Source organism: Nilaparvata lugens, chromosome 9, assembly GCF_014356525.2.
Source record: "Nilaparvata lugens isolate BPH chromosome 9, ASM1435652v1, whole genome shotgun sequence".
Taxonomy (NCBI): domain Eukaryota; kingdom Metazoa; phylum Arthropoda; class Insecta; order Hemiptera; family Delphacidae; genus Nilaparvata; species Nilaparvata lugens.
In genome coordinates, this window is record NC_052512.1 from 3,923,291 (window position 1) to 3,940,743 (window position 17,453).

The following is a 17,453-nucleotide window of genomic DNA, read 5'->3' on the forward strand; positions in this document are numbered from 1 at the left end:
AGAGAACTGTTTGTTACATATTGTGCACTGGAGGCAGGGCTTGAACTTACGGGCGGAAATGCACAACTGTTGACTGGCGGCGAACTAGGAGGTAGATTAGAGCTGATAGCCAGGTTTGGTGCGCTGCTAGAAGGTGCATGATAAGAGCTTACTGGCGGTTGCGGTGGGGCAGCAGCAAAAGTCGGCACAGGTAGCGGGCTGAAACCAGGAGAGGCGCATGGTGTGCGGCGTTTTGGCTAGTACCGGTATGCGGGCGTCCATATTGATTTGGTGCTTGGTGCGGCTCAGCAAACCGATGTTTAGAGCGTTGTTCTTTAAAAAGTAATGATTGAAGATTGTTAGCGTTATTGCACAGTAGCATATGATGGTGATTAGAGTGGCAGTTCTTGCAGCAAATCGTTGAGTTGCAATTTGCTTTCAGGTGAGACCCTAGGCAAACAAAGCACCTTTTGTGTTGCTTCACAATTTGATTGCGTTTGGATACTGATTCTCTTTTGAAAATGTCGCATCTATACAATTGATGTCCTTCTGAACAAAGAACACAAATGCCACCACTGATTGGATACCCAGATTCTTCAAATTTGGTGTGGACAGAAAGCGGTAATTGCGAATGCACCTCATGGTAATCAAAAAATCAGCTTGGTTCAGGTTCATTTTAAATAGCAATCATTTGGCTGAGTTGAGCTCGATAGAAAATTTTTTCAAAGTTTCAGCCAGAGTAGTAGAAGGAACAAAGGTATCGAATTTATTATATAAACTATATGCTTGATACCAGATATTGTTGTATCATTTGTGCAAGCTGTCATAGGCAGCTTTGTAGCATTCAGCAGTGTTGGCGTAATTTTGAACCAAGGTCAAAGCGTCACCACTTAAATATGAAGTTAGAAGAAGGTATTTGGCCTCACTGGAATAGTCTTTACTGGTGTGAACAGCAGCATCAAAAACATTTTTGAAAACATTCCATTCATGAGGTTTGCCTGAAGATGTGGGTATCTGCAACTGAGGTTTCACAAAATTATTAATTGGTAGTTCATTAGCGGTAACAGCAGGTTTAGGAATGGTATCAACCAGCTTGATACTATCAAATCTGGTTTGGAATTGGATTTGCAGTTCAGCAAACTCCAAGATAACTTCCTCAGATAGCGACTCTTTATCTGTTTCCTCATGTTCACTCATTAATTTATCAAATTTTTATCCAGACCAAAATAAAATTCACTACAAGTCATAGGTACTTGTTCATTGTACTTATCAGCTAGAGAAGATATCGATTGGTGCAATCTTCTTAGCTTATTCAATAATGGAAAATTCGATGCCATGGTTGTTATGAATAATCATACAGAAATAGAAAAATAGGTTACCAGATTGAAATTTACAATCAAAAAGCTCAGATTAGCGGTCAGAACAGTTGAAGTTAGTGTAGTTGATTGGTAACAGCTGTAGATAACGTTCATTAGAAGACCTTTACAAATAATTATTATCACCCCTTATATTGAGAAATGGAAATTGTTGGAAAAACATTATTCACCTCATAAAAGATTGTCATATTGCATCCATTAATTACTGAACGAATGGCAAACTAATTAAATTTTTTTTTTAATTCAGCTTAGCTTATATTATTCATCCTAAAATGGAGATGGAAAGGAATATGGAATTCTGTGTAATTCATCGTACATCACATATTTCCTGGACCATCTATTGGCAATCAACAACTATGAAGACATTAATTCATCTTTGAAAACATGATGAAGGTATCTATTTTAATTCACACTTTACTGATAGATATTACTACCAATTGATGAGAAGAATCTGTTTTCAGAATAATAAATGCTGCATGACTAAGAACATAGGGAGTCCGTATAGAGATGTAAATGAGAATATTGATTGTCAGATAAATTCTATGATTCACCATATAAAGTCAAATGTGAAATGAGATACATTGACTTTTTGGCGGTACGAAGTTCGTCAGGTAAACTAGTACATTATATAAACTATTATACTTGATAAACTATACTTATAAACTATTATACGTCTCACATACTTATATATCATATTCTACACAAAATGGAAGATTAAAAAATTTCCTGAAACATTCAATTGACAATTTTTCCATACTTTTTACAGTTTCCAAGATATCTGATTAAATAAGTTTTACATTCAATTTTTGCTCTCTCAGTGAATTTTTCTAAAAACTGTCAAATGTTCAGAAATAGAGAAACTCAGTGGAATTTGATTTTTAATCAACCATTTTTACACCATTGAAATGTATATACGAGAGGTTATCTCTAAAGTAAAGACCGTGGGAAATATCTTGGCGTGAGGTTGGCTAACCTGTGTCGGCTGAATCCAGTCTCGTAATATACACACTGCATTGTTGTCTGCCATTTGTCGCGTTGTTCTATCTTTATTTACGTTTTCAGTATAGCGTTTAGAAATGAATGAGACAATTGATGTTGCTGCCGGTTGTGAAATTCGTGGAGTGATACGTTTTTTTAACCATCAAAACGTTAAACCGGTCGAAATTCATAGGCAGATGGTTACTGTGTACGGTGAAAATGTAAGAATGAAAGAAACGTTCGAAAATGGTGTGTGAAGGTTAGAAATAGGATTTAACGTGCATGATAAGAACGTTCCGGGAGGCCCTGAATAATCAAACAAGGACTTGTTGAAAAAGGTCAATGAAGAAATCAAAAACAATAGTCACGTCACAATATCTGAATTGACCCGTATTTTCCCTGGTGTTTCAAGAGCTGTTATTGGTCGCATTGTGCATGACCATTGTTAGAGTCAATGAGGTGGACTTCTAAACACGTTACTTAGTAGCTCAGAAAATAAAATTGTTACCTTTAAAGGTGTCTCGTTTGGGTATGGCGGGTTCACAGTGGACTGTAAGAGCGGTCTCCTCGTTCCGGTAGGCGGTAGCACGTTCAGATAATCAGGACTCACTTGCACTGGCGATGATGAATACATGGGCCCATGTTGTGGCGAAGAGATTACACAAAGAAGATCCAACTCTAGATATTTAGCGGAGTGCTCAAACAATAACTTTTCCTAACTAGTCGCGGTAGTAGTTCAAATTCAAACAAGCGAAGCGGTAATACATGTATGACTTTTTCAAAAAGAGAAACAACTGTGAAGCGTCAGGGCACCAAGCTTCCTCAAGCAGCGGTTACAAAACGGAAGAGAACTGGTAAGCAAAAAGGCGGGGGAAACCAGAGGGAGAACAGTGCTATCTACATATTGAAATAGGCGATCTTAGAGCGGCTGATGGCAGTGGCACGCTAGATGGCCGTGGGTGAGCGCGGTCGATTTAAATGGCTTGGCCCATACATACTCCCCCCCAAAAACGAACAGTTTTTAAATCGGGTGAAGCAGCAACAAACACTGTACATTGCGGCAGGGCGGTCGGCAATAAGTGGATGGCGATGGTCTGCGGTCTTGAATACAGTGAGCGGAGAAGTCCAGAGCGATGTGGTGTGAACATGGGAGCGTGATGTGAAGACAAGCGGGGCGGCACAGCACAAGTTGCGGAATGCGCGTAGACATGAACTGCGGTGCGGTCATAGAAGTAGACAAGCGGGGCGGCACAGCACAAGTTGCAGAATGCGCGTAGACATGAACTGTGGTGCGGTCATAGAAGTAGACAAGCAGGGCGGCATAGCACAAGTTGTGGAATGCGCGTTGACATGAACTGCGGTGCGGTCATAGAAGTGGAGCGAAGCGTCAACAGAGGTGCGGTCATCAAAACAGCTAAGTGGAGCAAAGCAGCAAACAGCGGTGCGGTCATCAGGATGTTGCAGCAGAGTGGATAACACAAGGCGGCAATAACGAAGCGATGCGGACAGTCACAGGTTGTGCGAGTAAAACCAAACTATTCACAATAACATTGTTAGATTGTTCTAAATGAGGCAGTGAGTCGGAGGCGGCAGAGCGGAGCGGCGGGAGGCGGCAGATCGGAGGCAGCGGGAGGCGGCGACTCAGAGGCGGCAAAAGGCGGAGGCGGCAGAGCAGAGCGGCGGGAGGCAGCAGATCGGAGGCAGCGTGTCGGAGGCGGCAGAGCGGAGCGGCGGGAGGCGGCAGATCGGAGGCAGCGTGTCGGAGGCGGCAGAAGGCGGAGGCGGCAGAGCGGAGCGGCGGGAGGCTGCAGGTTGGAGGCAGCGGGAGGCGGCGACTCAGAGGCAGCAAAAGGCAGAGGCGGCAGGTTTGAAAGGCAGTGCCACAACATACCTTCCTTCAGAGGTGCGATAAGTAGTGGATTGGTACAGTTTCTCACACAACTCATCTTCGGGCGATGACTCTTTTCGAACGGGGATGGCCTCTTCGGTTCCCAAAATTTGTTCATGATGGTGTTGAGCTGTGCTTCCTGTGCAAACATAGTGCAAATGAGTTGCATTTCATTGAGCGGTGCGGGCGAGTCCTCAATATTCAATCTACCACTTAAAACGTAACCAAAGATTGTGGCAAAGGCGGCAGGGTTACCAGGAATAATGGAATTTTCTGCGGATATAAAGATGTTGGAGTATAAATGAGCACCAATCAGTAGGTCGATTTCAGCAGGCTCATCAAAATTAGGATCAGCGAGGTCCAGATGCACAAACAATTCTTTAGTGTGGGGTGAAGCGGAAAGACAGGAAGATTGCCAGCAATTTGATCTAATACAAGAGCTTCGGTAGAAAGAGCAATATCAAATTGAGGTTCGGACAATATTCTTAACTGCACGATGCCTTTGACAGATGTCCTTTTTTCAGAGATTCCATTCAGTTGGATTTGAGCGGGCACAACAACTAAACCCATTGCGGTGGCGGCTCGGGTGGTGATAATGGAGCGCATGGAACCAGAGTCCAACACAGCACGCAACAAGAAGGGTTGATTGTATTGGTTCAAGACTGTAACGACAGCGGTACCAAGTAAAGCGGAAGCATGTACGGCCTTCACCTGAGTGCAGCCACTAAAAGTGTGTGGTATAGAAGATAGAGAACTGTTTGTTACATATTGTGCACTGGAGGCAGGGCTTGAACTTACGGGCGGAGATGCACAACTGTTGACTGGCGGCGAACTAGGAGGCAGATTAGAGCTGATAGCCAGGTTTGGTGCGCTGCTAGAAGGTGCATGATAAGAGCTTACTGGCGGTTGCGGTGGGGCAGTGGCAAAAGTCGGCACAGGTAGCGGGCTGAAACCAGGAGGAGGCGCATGGTGCGTGGCGTTTTGGCTAGTACCGGTATGCGGGCGTCCATATTGATTTGGTGCTTGGTGCGGCTCAGCAAACCGATGTTCAGAGCGTTGTTCTTTAAAAAGTAATGATTGAAGATTATTAGCGTTATTGCACAGAAGCGTATGATGGTGATTAGAGCGGCAATTCTTGCAGCAAATCGTTGAGTTGCAATTTGCTTTCAGGTGAGACCCTAGGCAAACAAAGCACCTTTTGTGTTGCTTTACAATTTGATTGCGTTTGGATACTGATTCTCTTTTGAAAATGTCGCATCTATACAATTGATGTCCTTCTGAACAAAGAACACAAATGCCACCACTGATTGGATACCCAGTTTTAGTTGAAGAGAAGGGCTGCTTTCTCTGTTGATAATTACTTGTGTTCAGCTTTAACAGAAACGGGATCTACATATTCAATGCTGGCGCTAATTACTTGGTCATATTTGCGGGTTAGTGCGGTCACTTCCAGAGATTTTTCTTGACTAGCCACAAAACTCAATAAACGGTCAAAAGTGGGAACTTGATCATCTGGTATGGATTCTTCAATTTGGTGCGGACAGAAAGCGGTAATTTGCGAATGCACATCATGGTAATCAAAAAATCAGCTTGGTTCAGGTTCATGTTAAATAGCGATCATTTGGCTGAGTTGAGCTCGATAGAAAATTTTTTCAAAGTTTCAGCCAGAGTAGTAGAAGGAACAAAGGTATCGAATTTATTATATAAACTATATGCTTGATACCGGATATTGTTGTATCGTTTGTGCAAGCTGTCATAGGCAGCTTTGTAGCATTCAGCGGTGTTGGCGTAATTTTGAACCAAGGTCAAAGCGTCACCACTTAAATATGAAGTTAGAAGATGGTATTTGGCCTCACTGGAATAGTCTTTACTGGTGTGAACAGCAGCATCAAAAACATTTTTGAAAACATTCCATTCATGAGGTTTGCCTGAAAATGTAGGTATCTGCAACTGAGGTTTCACAAAATTATTAATTGGTAGTTCATTAGCGGTAACAGCAGGTTTAGGAATGGTATCAACCAGCTTGATACTATCAAATCTGGTTTGGAATTGGATTTGCAGTTCAGCAAACTCCAAGATAACTTCCTCAGATAGCGACTCTTTATCTGTTGCCTCATATTCACTCATTAATTTATCAAATTTTTTATCCAGACCAAAATAAAATTCACTACAAGTCATAGGTACTTGTTCATTGTACTTATCAGCTAGAGAAGATATCGATTGGTGCAACCTTCTTAGCTTATTCAATAATGGAAAATTCGACGCCATGGTTGTTATGAATAATCATACAGAAATAGAAAAATAGGTTACCAGATTGAAATTTACAATCGAAAAAGTTCAGATTAGCGGTCAGAACAGTTTAAGTTAATGGCCGAAAAAGTTCATATTTAACAAGAAATAGTTCAAGATCAATGTTCAAAATCAATAGTTTGTAGATCAATATTCACAATTAATAAAAGATAGGCGGTAATTCACTACGTTTAGCGGTAAGAAAACACACAGTTAGCGGTAAAAGTTTGTAGCTGACTGTTAGGCACTGAAGTTCAAAACCAAAACAAAACTTTTTAGGTTATGTCGAACCGGGTGTAAAAGTTCGATAGTTAACAGCTCGATAGTCGATATCATAAGTCACTAATCGATGTTTTCAGATTTCGATACAAGATGGCGGTCGAAAGCGTCCGAATCGAAAATTTACGATTTTCCAAGAAAACTCACAAAGAAAATCTCAGAATAAATTGAAATGAGCGTTTTCACTGTTCGTAGGTCGCTTTTCCTCCAATATGTGGCCGCAGAGGATCAGGTTTCGTATGTGGCCGCGGAGGACCAGGTTTCGTGTTAGAGCCAATGAGGTGGACTTCTAAACACATTACTTAGTAGCTCAGAAAATAAAATTGTTACCTTTAAAGGCGTCTCGTTTGGGTATGGCGGGTTCACAGTGGACTGTAAGAGCGGTCTCCTCGTTCTGGTAGGCGGTAACACGTTCAGATAATCAGGATTCACTTGCACTGGCGATGATGAATACATGGGCCCATGTTGTGACGAAGAGATTACCAAAGAAGATCCAACTCTAGATATTTAGCGGAGTGCTCAAACAATAACTTTTCCTAACTAGTCGCGGTAGTAGTTCAAATTCAAACAAGCGAAGCGGTAATACATGTATGACTTTTTCAAAAAGAGAAACAACTGTGAAGCGTCAGGGCACCAAGCTTCCTCAAGCAGCGGTTACAAACGGAAGAGAACTGGTAAGCAAAAAGGCGGGGGAAACCAGAGGGAGAACAGTGCTATCTACATATTGAAATAGGCGATCTTAGAGCGGCTGATGGCAGTGGCACGCTAGATGGCCATGGATGAGCGCGGTCGATTCAAATGGCTTGGCCCATACAACCATTTAGGCTTCAGAAAAAATTGTGTGTGTGGGTGCCGTACGTGTTATCGGAACATCACAAACAAATCCGAATGGGATCTGCTTTGGAATTCCTAATGTACTACAAAGAAAATGGTGATGAATTCCTTAATTCAATAGTTATGGCGATGAAACCTGGATTTCTTATTACATGCCAGGAAGAAAACAGCAGTCATGTGAATGGCGTCATCCTCAGTCACCAATGAAACCAAAAAAGATCAAGCCACTGCCGTTTGGAAGGAAATTGATGGCCACAGTATTTTGGGATCGATTTGGTATTATATTGATTGACTTTACACCACGTGGAACGACTGTAAATGCAGATATTACTGTGAAACACTCTTCAAGTTACAGCGTGCCATTCAGAATTTCTGCTGCGGATGACTTACCGATGGCATCATACTGTTGCATGATAATGCTCGCCCACAATTTCAGTCACCCACCATACAGTCCAGATTTAGCACCTTCAGATTACCATTTGGTTGGCAATTAAAAGAATTTTTGGGAGGTAAGCAATTCGCGGGTGATGACAAACTCAAAGATGCCATGAATCAATGGCTAAATGAACTGGCAGCAGAAGAATATGACGAGGGTATATTAAAGCTGGTGATTCGCTATGACAATGTCTCAATTCATAGGGACTATGTAGAGCACTAATGTAGTTTGTGTATTTCATTCTGTATCACTTTTGTTTCAACATATTTTTAATAACATTTTCTACAACAAAACGGTCTTTACTTTAGAGATAACCCTCATAATCAAAAATCCCTCTGGGCGTGATCTTATCCTCTACGACCTGAAAACAATTAGATTTTTGATTTCAAACAGAATAGTAAGTTAAACTTTCTGTGACGTATCGGAAGTAAGCTATTTACAATTTCATTACATTAGAAGAAAACAATTAATATGTATCACCATTTGTAACCATGTTCTACTTTTTGAGAATATGGGGGCTCCACCACTTCCCAGATGGGTTAAATATGATTAAATTGAGGATATCTTGGAACACAACCTGCTTATACAACAAATCTAACTAGGACCTATGGACCATGGAATTTTAGTAAACTGGACTAAACATCATGAGGACACATGAAAGTAAAGTAAATACTTCTTCTAAATTTCAGTAAGCTGCATCATCAGATTTCTAAATTCTCTTCAACTACATATTCTCTTCTCTTTTTGCAAATTGATAACTTGGAAATCTTTCAAAACGTCATGTGAAATATTAAAGGGTAGCGCTACCTCCTAAATTCATGAACTCTAAATTTAATTCTATATCAATCTTTTGTAATTCTGTACTTTGTGATAATCATGGTTTCTTTTCAATTTTCATATTTGTTTTGAATATATTGTTATTTTCTTGACTCTCTCAATTTCGAATTTCCTTAACCTGATTTCTTTCATGATATTGAGCTGCTGACATGATCCGCCGACTCTGGGGTTCATTGCATTCTTTCTCTTGTTTACAAGTAGTTTATTATTAAACTGTTGTAACAAATGGTAGCTGGAACGTGGTTACAATACAAATGATAGCACAATGGATTGTGGTTTCATTTCAGTAGCTTAATATATCATTAATTGAAGTTTGGTTTTGTTTGTACAAAATATCACAAATAGTAAACTGTAGCTTAGCTACTAGTCAAGCTCTTTTTATTCATGCATTGTAGGTTAGTATTTTTATTGTATTGATTCCACTATGGTTCTAGTAACATGTCAAAAATTGTTCAAACAATTTTTCGTGACATTGATGTGTCAAAATTGTCATTAACAAGATAAATCCTGATTATTTGATTTTTTCCGATTTTTTAAAGAAAGATCTGATTTTTGAACTCTATTCAATTGAGATAATGATGTTTTAGCAAGTTTGGAAGTAGTTAACATTAGGGCAAAATATTATAACTTGATAAATAATAGGCACAATTCTAAATTATGAAAGTTGATGAAGAATGTAGAAAAATTATTGATAAATATAAATAGGTAATATCAGTAGGCTACTAGTATTCAAATCAAGGTCAAGTTGAACAAAGTTTTGAATGGAAAATGGATGATGTACTGTACTGTTAAATTTTTCATTATCTCTAATATAACTAGGTAGGGTACTATTAAAAGTTCAATTTTATTTTATATTCGATTCTATATTTTGGTATCTGATTAATTAGTCTCAATGGTATGATTCATTTGGTATCTTGAATCCAGTTGAATAATTAATAGTGTGATGTGGTAATACTTCATTCTATATATACTGTCTTTCTCTTTAACTTGTGTTAGTTTGTCTCAACTTAGTACAGTCCTGCTTATCTCAAGGAGATAAAGTAGTTTTTTGAGTTACTATCTCTTAGTAATGTTGAGCTTGATAAATTCTTGAATAATTATTTGATTCACTCAAAGCAAACATTGGTTTTTAATTTCTGTAATAGTAAGGTTAGTTTGACAGTAAGGTTTAGTTCAGTACCGGTAATAGCCTAATTTTTTGTATTGATAATTCACTCTCCTTTTGAATTCTGATTACCTATTTAATTTATTTTCTGCTTTGATTTTGGTATTGATATTGTTTTGTGATTTTTTCTTGTAACAATTTTCTAGTAAACTGTGGCAATATTTTTGTTGTAGTAGTGTTTACTCAACTGTTGGAGGACGCTGTGTAGTCTTTCCTGTTAGTGTATTTTATCTGGAGTAAGTGGCTGTTGTGTCCATGTGTGAACAATAAAGCACTACTCAGATGTTATCCTCTTGATAAAGCAAGGATATTAGTGTGTCTAGCCTTGAATTTTTGTCATTTGGTACCTATATTTCTAGTTTGGCAAAAGGACTTTTAAGTATGAGCCGAATTAGTTTTATTTTCTTGTTATTGATGTAGTTTCTATTTTGTTACATATGGGAGTTCAAAATAGTATGGAACTGGATTAGTTACTTGAAAATATTTCTTGCGCCCAGTTGAATATTTTTGTTAAACATCTAGTAAGGATCCAACCTCAAAGCACAGTATTATCAATTAATTCTTAACTTAACTCCTTTGGTATAAATGTTTTTGTCATATAGGCTTTATTTTGTAGTGATGCTTCATTTTGATATTTATTATTGGATTCTTGATATATAATATTATGTTTGCTTATTCATAGGTTTCAGCACATGTTTAGAATGTTTTCTCTTGATTATTTTTATACTTGACTCTTGACTGTAGAATTTTATTAGCACATGCAAATTTGAGGATTGACTGCCACTATATAAACTCACCTTAGGTACCATACCTTGTTTGATTCTGTCCAGTTGCTTAGTTCTTTAGTTTGTTTACTTCATACCATCTAATAATCATATTTTCTCAATTCTTGTATTTGTAATAACTGATCTGAGATACTTAAGCTAGGATTTCTTTGTTAAACACCCTGTCTTTTGAATAAGAATTTGTTGATCTTATTTTCTTTCTATGTTGGTTTTTGTAAAAAGGGGTGGATGCACCCTTTTTGCTACATATGTTTAGTAAATTTTAGAATACTTAAGTGATGATAATGGTTGATTATCACTCGTGTATTACTCTTTTGTCTTACTGATTGTACTGAAAAATACTTATCATTTAAGTATGGGTTACTTGTGCACCCTTTTTGCTACATATGTTTTGAAATTTTAGAATACTTAAGTGATGATAATGGTTTATTATCACTCGGGTATTACTTTCTTTTTGTCTTACTGATTGTTACTGAAAAATATTTTCATTTAAGTATGGGTTACTTGTGGTAATATTCTGAGGAACAAATTCAGAGTTCTCACTTTCTGTGATATTCAACTTTGTAATTTTTTTTATTAATTTTTTCTGAATGATGAATTGGCGAATTTTGATCTGATTATTCTTGAATGGTCATGACCAACTTCAACTTTTGTGACTTGTCCCTTTGCTTATCTTATATTTTTTCTCCATTTTTTTTTTTTTGAGTGAGTCTGTGGAAGGCCCGTCGACTTCTCTCTCTTGTAACTTGTTTCTTAGCTTAAATTTAATTTTGGCACATTTTTTTCGCGTTCCTACTTTCTCCGCAGTGGAGGAGGTTGTACCAAAATTAAATTCTCAATAGTTAACTATAATTTAAATCCGTAGTCTGAATAATTATAATCGAATTTTGTTAGTTATGATCATAAAAGATTTAAAATTTTTTATTGTTTTGCAAGTTGGCAAAACTGAATTAGCTTGTAGACTTTCATCACTTTCTCATGTTCTTGAGAATCATCTATATTATTTTTAAAATCTTTCTATACTCTTTATATTCTGATCTTTATACCGAATTCATTTGATATATTTTATTCTCATTAACTAAAGTCAAATTTACAAAACGTTATAACCCAAGTAGCAAAACAATATTGTCTTAATATTGGAAGGAATGTTTTCCCAATATTGTTAAATATATTGTAAATGTTGGTCAATGTTGTCAAAATACTCTGACAATCTTTATGAAACTTTTATATTTTTTTGAAAATATTATAGCAATGTTGGTACATATTGCTAAGATATTTTGACACAATATTGGAAAATATTGTCACAATATTGAGACAACATTTTTTATAAATATTGTCCCAATATTGTGACAAAAATTATCACAACATTGTTCAATGTGTTATAAATGTTGGTCAATGTTGTCAGAATACTCTGACAATATCTTTATGAAACATTTTATATTTTTTTGAAAATATTATAGCAATGTTGGTAATATTGCTAAGATATTTTGAAAAAATATTGAAAATATTGTCACAATATTGAGACAACATTTTTTAAAAAATATTATCTCAATATTGTGACAAAAATTATCACAACATTGTTCAATGTGTTGGAAATGTTGGTCATGTTGTCAGCATACTCTGACAATATCTTTATGAAACCTTTAATATTTTTTGAAAATATTATAGCAATGTGGTAAATATTGCTAAGATATTTTGAAAAAATATTGGAAAATATGTCACATATTGAGACAACTTTTTTAAAAAATATTGTCTCAATATTGTGACAAAAATTATCACAACATTGTTCAATGTGTTGTAAATGTTGGTCAATGTTGTCAGAATACTCTGACAATATCTTTATGAAACCTTCAATATTTTTCCTACGATATTTGAAAATATTGGTTGATGTTGGGAAGATATTTTCCTGAAATATTAAAATATATTAACACAATATTGATATTCAACCGAATTTTTCCAAAAAAATTGTGGAAAAATTATCCCATAATATTGTGAGAAAATTATTCCAGTGTTGTGAGAACCTAGCACCTAGGTACCTAGTGCCAACTTACAGGTGAAAAACTTTTTTACTAATAGACACTAATAGAAAGGAGACATTCTCCCCGTTAATTTGATAAAAATTATAACGCATTATAATGCCCCATCATTCTGAGAGAAGTGATATTTAAAAGAGAAACAAATCATCGCGATGTTTCCAATTTTATCATAAAAGTTAAATTTCCTTTTAATCCTTCAACCTGAAACTTTTTTAACACTACTAGGATATCGGGGATGATATTCTACATCAATTATGACGTTTAATTGGAAATTGAGAAAGTTGCATTTTACACGATTTGGCAACCCTTGTAATTTCTTCGGATGGAGGGCCAAGTCTCAACTCATTTTACACAGACTATAGACGGTTCGCGAATGACTATTATTGATCCTCAGCTATATACCAATTTGAATGGCAAGGAAAGATGTGTGACTGTACCACACACCAGATTTCTTTTCAAGGATGTCATTGAAATAATTGTATTACTGAGAAATATTTGACAAATTGTCATATTTTTTCATTATGGAGAAAAACCACAATATCTCTTCAAAAACAATTTGACAAATTATTATATTCTGACAGATTATAAGAACTATATATATAATATACAACTTTATGGAACTTTTCCATGGATATGGAAAATTAACACTAAATATTGAGCCATAATTACAACATTATTGCTGGATCAATAATCACATTACAATATGACAAAGTAAATAGATATTACTTAATTATATATTGCTGAAAAAATTACATGATATACATTCAATATTGAGACAAAGCTATATTGATATTATGTCAAAATTGCTAAACAATATTTACATGATGAATCATCCAATATTGTGCCAATGTTGTATTGATATCATCTGAAAATTGTTTAATAATATCTGCATAGTATATCATTTAATATTGCGACAATGCTGTATCGATATTTTCTCAATATTGTTAAACGATACTTTCATGATATTTAATTTAATATTGTGACAATGCTGTATTGATATTATCTCAATATTGTCAAACAATATTTAGATGATAAATCATTCAATATTGCGACAATTTTGTACAGATATTATCTCAATATTGTCAAACAATTTACATGATAAATCATTCAATATTGCGACAATTTTGTACAGATATTATCTCAATATTGTCAAACAATAATTACATGAATCTCATTCAATATTGCGACAATTTTGTACAGATATTATTAAATATTGCTGAACAATATTTAAATAATATATAATTTAATATCGTGACAATGTTGTATTGATATTATCTCAATATTGCCGAACATTGTTTACATTATATATTATTAAATATTGCAACAATATTGTATAGATATTATTAAGTATTGCTGAACAATATTTATGTAAAATAATTGATATTGCAACAATATTATGACTATATTGCTACAATATCATAATGAAAATATCTTCAACAATGTTGCTGAATGTTGTGGCAATAATGAGACAATATTTTTTGCTACTTGGGAATTTTTCTACTTTATGACTAGACCTAACCTTTCTACGTCCAAGTGTCCAATGATCTAATCTCAATTATTTATTTTTTTATTATTTTACATCTGTTCTTTCTTACTTTTATAATGTCTAAATTTATTTTATTTTCTAGAAATCTCGTTCTCAATTTAATATGTATCTTTTCTGTATTTGTTGCCTATACTGATTTTACAATCTCAACAAAGCTATCTTGTTTTAACAAGTAATAGTTTTGTGTGTTGAATTATCAGATTGCTATTTGTCCATACAGGTTTTTTAATTTATGTTGAATATGATTAAATTGAGGATATCTTGAAACACAACCTGCTGTACAACAAATCTAACCACTCTGGACATGGAATTTAAGTAAACTGGACTAAACATCATGAAGACACAGGAAAGTAAAGTAAATATTTTTTCTAAACTCCGGTAAGCTGCATCATCAGATTTCTACATTCTCTTCAACTACATATTCTCTTCTCTTCGCAAATTAATAACTTGGAAATCTTTCAAAACGTCGAGTGAAATATTAAAGGGGTAGCGCTACTTCCTATAAGTACATGAACTCTAAATTAGTTCTATATCAATCTTTTATAATTCTGTAATTTGTGAAAATCATGGTTTCTTTTCGATTCATATTTGTTTTGAGGAATATATTGTTATTTCTTGACTCTCTGAAATTTCGAATTTTCTTAACCTGTTTTCTCTCATGATATTAAGCTGCTGACATGATCCGCCGACTCTGGGGTTCATTGCATTCTTTCTCTTGTTTACAAGTAGTTTATTATGAAACTGGTTGTAACAAACATAGACTGAGAGCCGGTTTCCAAGCTCGGGATTCAGCCAAGTTCTAGACTCTTAAACAGCTGGAGTCAGAAAATTGGCTATCCGAAACGGGGCGTAGTAGTAGTCATCATAGTCAAAGTCACGTTAAATTATATTTCGAAAAACTAGAAAATTGATCACAGAATAAAATGAAGAGAAAATAGTCTAAAGTTCAGTCAGTTATTTTGAATTATTTAGGAATGTTTCATTTTGTCAAGGAAAAACGTTCCAATATTATAGAAATGAGAAAATAATAGTTATGTGTATATCTAGAGTGAAAAGTTCTGTCTTTTCTCCCTGAGGGAAAAGTTTGAAGCCTGAGGCGAAGCAGAGGAAATTTTCCTGAGGGAGGAGGAACATTCTTCACTCGTGATGTACACAACATTTCTCCTCCACCTACAGTTACAGAAATTGCAAATCAAAATAATGAAAAATATTTGTTTGCTAGTATTTTGAATAGAATAAAATATGTATAAATTTTTATCGTCTACCAATATTAAGTATGTAATATCATACAAACATATATTTCATCAGTTGATCAAATTTCTGGTTGAGGTATTGCATTTAGTTGACTCAATGACAGACACCTCTATCATGTTTTCTCTTTTGAGCTTGGACCTTCTAACATATTTCAAATGTAAGATATTAAAATAGAGATGCCTCCCAAGTTATTTGAATGGTATTACTTTTACGCTCTAGGGATTTTTCCTGTTTTTTGTCCCGAGAGCGAAAAAGTGACACTTATTTAGTGTTATGTTCCAGGGAGTAAAGTAAGCACATTAGACAGTAGGTGAAGGAAATAATTATTTGTATATCTAGAGTTGAAAGTACTGTTTTTTCTCCCTGAGGGAAACGTTTGAAGCCCGAGGCGAAGCCGAGTTCCTCCTCCTCCTGATCCCTGAATTCTAAAGCAGAATTTGATTTCAGGATTTTTCTATGAATGAGACAACACGAACGAACAAACAATTTTATTACAACTACAATATATTACAAATATTACAAATTCGATTATATACAAAAATTGATAAAATAGATGTCAAAATCATCATTAAATTCAGACATAATTTATTCACAAGGTTTGCGAATATCAATCTTTTTATAACTAGTGTCATTTCAGATAGCATCATGATCAATACTTCGGCGAAACCTACAATCTTACCATTCCAATCTCTAACACTTCACAAGCAGACAAACAAGACATTGATAACAAATCCAGCAGTCATATTTTATTGATTCGTTCTGGTATTCTGACTGAATCACACAAAGTATGGGAGAAAAGATTGATTATTGCATTGATTATTGAGTGATGGGCATCATACAGTGGCCGAATTGATTTTTTTGCCTGAGGATATGATTTCTACGTGAGCCTAGGGTTGTGCATTGGTAATTAAAGTGATAAACATAATGATAGAATTCAGTTGTTAACTTTGGTTTTTCAACAAACTGATGCCGGTTGCAGATCGTCACATAAAGTTAAAATCAGGCATTTAACTTATTTATGAAGCCATAACTCCACTTTTCGTTGCACAGATGTCAAAGTAAACTATAGCTCCCATAAAAACTAAAAACGCCAATTAGACACATGATTCGTTGCACAGTCGTCAAATAGAGCTTATTTATGTCTCCAATCGCTAAAAACTGTCATTTAAGTTATGGGCTCAAAGTCGTGCTTATAGCACGATAGCTTTTTGAAAGATAGCTTTTTTGAAAGATGTTCACGAAAAACATCTGTATATAAGTAAATTATTTTTCTCTCCCTATGTTTTTTCAAGTTTTTTATAACCTCCAAATCGCTATGACTGGTGCCATACATATGGTGAGAAATCTCACCAAAAGCCAAGAGTCGTCATATGGTTTATCAATTTTATGTGAGGTCTTTTAGATATGTTAACAGTGATGTCGATTAAAACTTTCCCCGATGCCAAGACATTGGTTGGATAGAATCATGTACGGAAATGTATGGAAACAAGTTAATAGAGCTGCAGTGTGACCTATGTGTGATGCTAATTTGAGATGTAGCTAAATGGGCTTCCGCAAACGACGTTTCAACGACCAACCATTTTGAACTATGTCTCACATAGCTATGTTTGATTTCATGTAACGACTCTGCAACTCTGCGACTCTGCAACTCTGCAGAAATCCAATATTCATCGTTTTCAAGGGTTTGATCTGAAAATTGTACTCAGTTTCAAAAGTGAATGCATAGCCTACTTATTGGACTAGGAATCGAATTTCTAGGAATGAACTATTC

General features: G+C 35.6%; 1 protein-coding gene across 1 annotated transcript in view; it reads right to left on the reverse strand.

The window, feature by feature from the left end:
* Nucleotides 1–621, reverse strand: part of LOC120353110 (furin-like protease 2) — a 9,598-nt gene extending 8,977 nt beyond the window's left edge. The window contains exons 1-2 of the mRNA XM_039435760.1: nt 516–621; nt 153–429 (exon numbers count right to left, since the gene is read on the reverse strand). Coding sequence (XP_039291694.1) covers nt 153–429; nt 516–621 — 383 coding nt within the window. The remainder of the gene's footprint in view (nt 1–152; nt 430–515) is intronic.
* Between the last annotated feature and the right edge of the window lie 16,832 nt (nt 622–17,453).